The sequence below is a fragment of the Poecilia latipinna genome, unplaced genomic scaffold (assembly GCF_001443285.1).
Source record: "Poecilia latipinna isolate Pla-1442-1.1 unplaced genomic scaffold, P_latipinna-1.0 Scaffold1222, whole genome shotgun sequence".
Taxonomy (NCBI): domain Eukaryota; kingdom Metazoa; phylum Chordata; class Actinopteri; order Cyprinodontiformes; family Poeciliidae; genus Poecilia; species Poecilia latipinna.
This window is the reverse complement of record NW_015113838.1, coordinates 168,326-175,205: the sequence shown is the minus strand read 5'-3', so window position 1 is coordinate 175,205 and position 6,880 is coordinate 168,326. Positions and strand designations below refer to the sequence as shown.

General features: G+C 38.3%; 1 protein-coding gene across 2 annotated transcripts in view; it reads right to left on the bottom strand.

Annotated features, from left to right (window-relative positions):
• The window catches only part of rasef (RAS and EF-hand domain containing), a 20,557-nt gene extending 15,234 nt beyond the window's left edge, over positions 1-5,323 (bottom strand). The window contains exons 1-2 of one of the 2 annotated variants that reach the window (XM_015053994.1): positions 4,640-5,323; positions 3,059-3,388 (exon numbers count right to left, since the gene is read on the bottom strand). In XM_015053994.1, coding sequence (XP_014909480.1) covers positions 3,059-3,388; positions 4,640-4,980 — 671 coding nt within the window. In that variant the 5' untranslated portion in view covers positions 4,981-5,323. The remainder of the gene's footprint in view (positions 1-3,058; positions 3,389-4,639) is intronic. The other variant, XM_015053993.1, reaches the window with a different exon arrangement.
• Between the last annotated feature and the right edge of the window lie 1,557 nt (positions 5,324-6,880).

Genomic DNA, 6,880 nt, shown 5'->3' with positions numbered 1-6,880 from the left:
AAAAATTTTTTTGTTTCCCCAACTTTTACAAAAAAAAAAACCCCCCTTGGAAAAAAAAAGATTTTTTTTTTTTTTTTTTTTAGAAACAAAACATTCTATCTTTATTTGAAAAACAGATGCGAGGTATGAGCTCATTTGCAAATTATTGTCTCTCAGCTGACTAATGAACGAGAGATTGTGAGAACTTGAAGATAAATGAGCCCTTTTAGCAGAGACCACCACTGTGACAATCGATGTCCTGATGCCACAGCGCAGTAGCGCGAGGATCAGTCTCATGCAAGGCCCAAGGCCACACACACACGGACGCACACGGACGCACTCACACACACGCACGCATTCACTGAAACGTCAACAAATTCACCCTTTTTGAGTCAACTTTCCTTCTTTAGCTTTAAATACACTATATCTGGCTTGGACCTTCAAATTAGATTCATAGTGTTTAGTAATGCCCAAAATGTCTGTTGCTACGTTTGGAAAAAAACGATGAAACCTGGCAAGTTGTAACGCTACCCAAACTGTTAAGGGGGTTGGCAGCATCATGCTGTGGGGTTGTTTTGCTTGAGGAGGAACCGGTGCATCTCTTAATATAGAAAGGAGCATAATCTTAGCATAACAGTGAAACAACAATTCATAAATATCAAAAAGGAAGGTAACGTTGGGCTCAAATGAGTCTTCCCAGTGGTTCATGACGCCAGATCAGTTTTACAGCAAAGCAGTTCTGTCTGGAAGAACGGACCAAGAACCTAGTAAAGTATTGTAAAGTAAACCTTTAGAGTTGGAGAAAACTCTCAAAGTAATTCTCTTTTTCATTATTCTGACATTGAGCAAATAGAAGTCATTTTGACGATCCTTGCTGACAAAAACTAGAATAGTTTAGTCAAATTTAGTGCCACAGAGTAAGAAGAAATATTTGCTTGTTTAGACAATTATGCAGCAGCCGAGCTTCAGTTCCAAAAGAGAAAAAAAGACAAAACAAAGTTGTTGGGTTGATGAAAGTAAGTAACTAAGTCACATGGAAAACCTGAAACAAGAAAATATACTCAGCAGAATGACTGAAAATGTGATCAAACATGCGCAAATCTTGTTATCGGGATCATTTTTGCCTGAGTTGGTTGAAGCTGAGCCAGAAGACTCCAAGTCCTGATTACTTTAGCCAGACTTGCAGTCAGCCTGTTTAGTGAAAACCTACCAAATTAAATTTGGTAGGTTACATAATATTACATAAAACCAAAGAAATGTAAGTTTAGTAGAAGAAAAATATGCCTTAGAAAAATAAAGAACCGCAAGGACAACCACAACGTTGTGAGGACTGTGACCCAAAGCCCATTCAGGAGCATTTTGCTACTGGGGAAAGATTCTACTGTTCTTTGTCTTGATGAACTTTTTTTTATCTTAGCATATGTTTTTAGAACATATGCTACAGGTTCCAAGTGGATGAAGGGTCCAAAGTGAAGTTTTCTAATAAAATAAGCTGGGCTTCACCGCCATGCCACCTGCATTGATGCAGTAACTCATGTATGATCATTTAAGTTAAGAAAAATACATTTGTTAATGCATCTGTGTATTGGGGAATGATCTTCAGCCATTATTAGATTATAGGAAGTATTGGACAGATCACTGGACAATGCAGAGGCTCACAGGACCAACAGCTGTGTATCGACCAATCAACCTAACATGGATATTTCTGGACTGTAGGAGGAAGCTGAATATCAGGTGAAAACACATACATTTTTCGGGAGAACAAGGAAACTCCACGCAAAAAGGCACCAGACAGGATTCAAACCCAGGACCTTTTTTGCAACATCAGTGAGAATCAGCATAAAGGACAAGTTTGTTCACACTAGCTAGGGATGATTTCAGCATAAAGCAAAAGAGGGAAGACCAGACATGTATAAACAACAAAGCTCAAATGTTTAAAATGCTTTCAGTGAAACTGGAACCATGACTTTGTTCTTAGGATAGCAGTGAGACCGTAAACGCCCAATGAAAGCAGATTATTATTATTATTATTATTATTATTATTATTATTATTATTATTATTATTATTATTATTATTTAAATATCATATACTTGCTGTTTAATTAAAAATATTTTCGAAGTAAATTAAGTTATTAAAAATAAATTTTGACTTGGCATGAAATGGACAAAAATTGGTACAAAACAAATTTAAACCACAAAATCTAAGAAAACGGACATAAACTGATGAGTAACTATTTAAAACATGTTTGACAAAGTGTAAGAGAATAGGTGCAACTCTTCAGTAAAACCATTTAAGAGAGAACAGATGTAAAAAAAAATGTCGATGTTGTTGCTCAAACTACACAAATAAACTTGATTGATAGGCAAATGGCAATTATTAATATTGGCAACACATAACGACACATGACGAAGAGTGAATAAGGAGTTACTGTAAGAGATTGTTCACGTACTGATCCAAAAATCACTTTTTGGATAAGGCAGTCTACACTTTTTACTCCTTTCCGGTCTTATAAGAAATTACTAATAATTGATTATCCATGGTTTATTAAGTGCTGTTCAATAATTGGTGCTTTAATTTTGTATTCATTATTTGTAGGGGGATATTTATCCTTTAAACATATAAAGCGCTACTGGAAGATGTGTAATTTGGGGCGTTTTTTTTTTTATTTAACTATTTTTACATTGTGGCCCTTCTCAGACATTTACCACTCTTGAGTTTTAAGAATCGTGTAATAATTTTATTTTATTATTTTTATATCCCTTACAAACTCATTACTTTCACTGTCCGACATAAAATCCCCCCGCAACCATCAACTTTTTTTTTATTTTTATATATATATATTTTTTAAAAATTTTACAACATATGTACTTAAATGTTTGTATTCAGAGCACTCTTTTGTATTTTTGCTTTTTTTATATATATATATAATGTTAAATAGTTCGCAGCAACGATAAAAGTGTCGGTGCTTTACGCACACTGCGCTCTCTGTTGAACAGCCTCCTATCTTTCTGGACATTTCCATATTTTAACGCATGCAGGCACCCGGACAGGTGCGCTCTCCCCCTCTCTCTCTCTCACCTCGGGATGAACTTGGCCTGCTCGCCCAGTCTCTTCTCGAAGGTCTCCCAGGCGATGGACACTTGCCCTCCGTCGGACTCCATGTCCTCTCCGTAGCGGTCGTGGAAGCCGTGGATGAACTCCTGCAGGGTGACGGTTCCGTCCTGGTCCACGTCCAGCCGCTGGAAGATCCTGTCCGCCTCCACCGCTGACACCTGCAGCTCGGCGCAGATCGTGAGGAACTCGTTCCTCTCGATGCGCCCGGAGTTGTCGACGTCGTACGCGCGAAAGAGGGCGCGCAGCCTGTCCCTCTCCTCCGCGCTCATACCCTTGACGGAAGACTGCGGCTGGCTGAAGGGGAAGAGGAGGATGTTGCAGAAAAATTGGGATGACCACTGAGACGGGGAAGCCAAGAAATCCAAATAAAGTGGCAAGTCTCTTTTCCTCGGGATGACCGCAAAACAAAAGGTTTAGCGTGTAGCCCGCAGTTTCGGCGCGCTTCTGCCAACTATTTTCATTCTTTTTTTTTTTTCTTTTTTTTTTGCATCAATCAAATTTTGGGTAAAAAGTGAGTCAATTCAGAGAAAAGCGATATAAAATCCATCCCAGCTGTCTCAAATGAAAACTGCTATCTAGGACTCAGGTAACGCACCTGCCCTCAATACCTGTGTCACAGTGTTTGCTCACTCCTCCCTCTGATCCTAACATGAAGGTGTAGGCTTTACGCAGAAGGAAAGTAGCTGCAATATGAACTTCGAGGGCCAGTAAAATATATGGAAGTCAATTTTGGCCACGGTCATATTATACTTTCTCATATTTATAGATAACCAAGCAGAGTGATGGGATAGAATATCTCATATTATCTAATTGCTATGAGAACTAGCTCTTAACTTTGCTAAAAAAATGAAAAATGTATGACATAGTAAAGGCAGAAGTGCTCTAAATAATTATTCAGTGCAAGTAACAATAGTTTAAGTTACAAAGTACATGATTCGTTATTATAAGATAAAATCTATTACTTGCTTATCGTATAATTATGAGATGCATATTCATTTTGTAAGCACAATGAGTTTTTTTTGTTGTTGTTATCTGTATCTTTGGAAAGAATAAAAAAATTTGCGCCTTTAACTCAAAAACTTTACAAAACGGTCAGGCTTTACAATGCTCTCGTTCAGTCTCGCGTCCCACTTTGTGTGGTTGCAGCATGATGAAATGCAGCATGTAGCCACGATATTTGCTGATAACCTTATGCTGCTGCGCAAGATACAGGCTTAAAATTAGGTCAAAGCTTTAAACTCTCTTTGAGCATCCATTACTTCTGGGAAAGGAGGACATAATGTTAAAAGGATGGTAGCAGCTTCAAAACTGAGTTTATACACAAAAACATGAATTAATATTTTGTAACTTTAACTAATCTGAACCTTATTATTGTCTTTTTATCATTCCAGTGTTGCAATGATAAGTAATGAGCATTGTAATCCGAAATGTGTTTTTCCTTCCATCATTCAGAGCTTCATGTGAAAACCTGGAACAATGGTTTGCTTGTTTCGAACTACATTTGACTGTAAACATAAACACCTTTACACAAATCTGACAGCTCACCTGATCATGACCTGCTCTTTGTTATTTGAAAATTCTTCCACAGGTAAGTTCATGTCTTCTTTTTCTCCTTCTCCTTCTTTTTTTTCTTCTTCTTCCATTTGTTCCTTCTCATGTCGGTCTGTGAATCCAGTCAGGAACTCCTCTAAGGTGACCGTGCCGTCACCGTCAGCGTCCAGGCGGCTGAATATGCTCTCTGCTTCTTCAGTAGGAACCTGGAGCTCTTGGCAGATAGCAGAAAATTCGTTTTTTTCTATCCGTCCTGAGTTGTCCACGTCGTAGATGTGAAAAAGTGACCTCAGGCGGCCCCGTTCCTCCTCGGCCGCTTTGTTTGTTGATGCCATAGTTGGGAGGCTTGAAGTTTAACAGAGACTCTCGGGAGCCCAGAATTGATGAGGAAAACAATCAGAGACTGCTGGAGCTTTTTACTCTCCTGCAGAGTTCAGCTTGCCTCTCATGTTTGAAGACACTCACAGATCATGGGGAGAAGAACAGCTCCATTAATAAAAGGCAGCAGCTTCATACATAACGCTCTGTCAATCTGTTACCTCACTTTTACACCCTCCCCCCTCCTCATTTATAGCCCTCTCTTTTTTTTTTCCATCTATTTATCATGATAAATGTCCTGATAAACCAATGACAGGATCCTTGGAGATGGTGTTGCAAATGCTGTTAAAACCGTGGCTGTTAATAAAGAAGAATAAATCCCAGGAAGAGAAAATGAATCAGGAGTTTCATCCAACTGATGCGCCTTTTTGATCCGGTTACCTAGTAGCTTTTAGACTCGTGTTTTCACGTTTGTCTGCAGTCACATCTGTCTTGAAATCATCATCATACAAATGCAGTAAAAGTATATTTTCAATCTTTCGGTTTTGTTATGTTGAGCGAATTAAATTAAAGATCTAGTCAGAGAGAAGCCAGTGAAACTGTGTCAAGGTGTGACGTGAGAATCCGTCCATCTAGCCATTCAAGTCACGTCGTAGTTCTGTGGGAGGAAGCTGGAGTCACCGGAGAGAACGGACCAATGCACAGGGAAAACATGCAAACACTAAGCAGAAAAACCTCAGGCTGGGATTTGAATCCCAGGAACTTCTAGCTACAACGCAACAGAGATATCATGCTGCCCTGATGTCACAATACCTCTGAAACAAGGCCGCAAAAAAAATCACAAAAGAATCAGTCACATATAGATGACAAAGATAGAGTTTATTCAACTCATTGGTCATTTCACATGAGAACTTTAGATAAAAGCCCCCCCTCTTTTTCATTTTTATGGTTTCATGGGCTTTTTTCCTCCTAAAAGGCATTTATTGCAGACTCCATCCATTTCCGTAACAGCTGCAAGACCCTAAACACAGTGAATATGATATTTAAATTAATGAATGCATGTGTACAGGTTTCTCATTAAGAGATGTAAGATCAAAACCTTTGACCCAAAAAAAGAGAAACACACCGTTTTGTGTGTTTATGTGGCACAGCAGCAACATTTTAACACTGCTGGGTAAGTAGTGTTGCTCTAGTTTGTAATTTCTGCTCAGTATATCTGTAAATAGCTTATCTCTGTATTCTAGCTTATTTTTTTTCCATTAAATCACACAAGTAGCAGCTGATCTTTCCTCTTTCTTTATAAAGGTCTCTGCATACAGTTGATCCTTGTTTTGATCGAGGATTTGTGGATACGCTCTTTTCATGGTTTTGTATAAATTTCTCTGTCTTCTGATCATTAGTAAGTTTTATATCAGTAAAATTCTTGAAAATGTTTCTTTGTTTCTCAGAATTACTTTCTTTGATGTTTCAGTTTTAAAAATTGCAAATTTTTCAGCTATGGAATTTTTTTTATTTTTATTTTTATTTTTTCCATGAAAACAACAATTTTGTTTGCAAATTATTCACAAAGCGTCCGTTGCCTTGCAGAGAGAATGCCCTGGGTTTAGTCTGGGGTCTTCTGCTTGGAGTTTGAATGTCTGGGTTCTCCAACTTCCTCCAGTGACTGAAGAAGCCTGGTATAAGAGGGAGCATGCACTCACCCTGTGTCACATATTATACAGTTTACAGATTTTATTCCAGAATCTGTTGCTTCACACCAACCGATCACATGACCAGCAGTCTGTCTAATCAGGAACAGCACTCTGTCACCATGAGGACAGATATAACTTGTGACTTGGAGTTCCTGTAATTAATAAATGACTGAGAAAAAAATTACAGTTTGTGTTTTTTTTGTGTGTGTGTGTTGTATTCTTTACA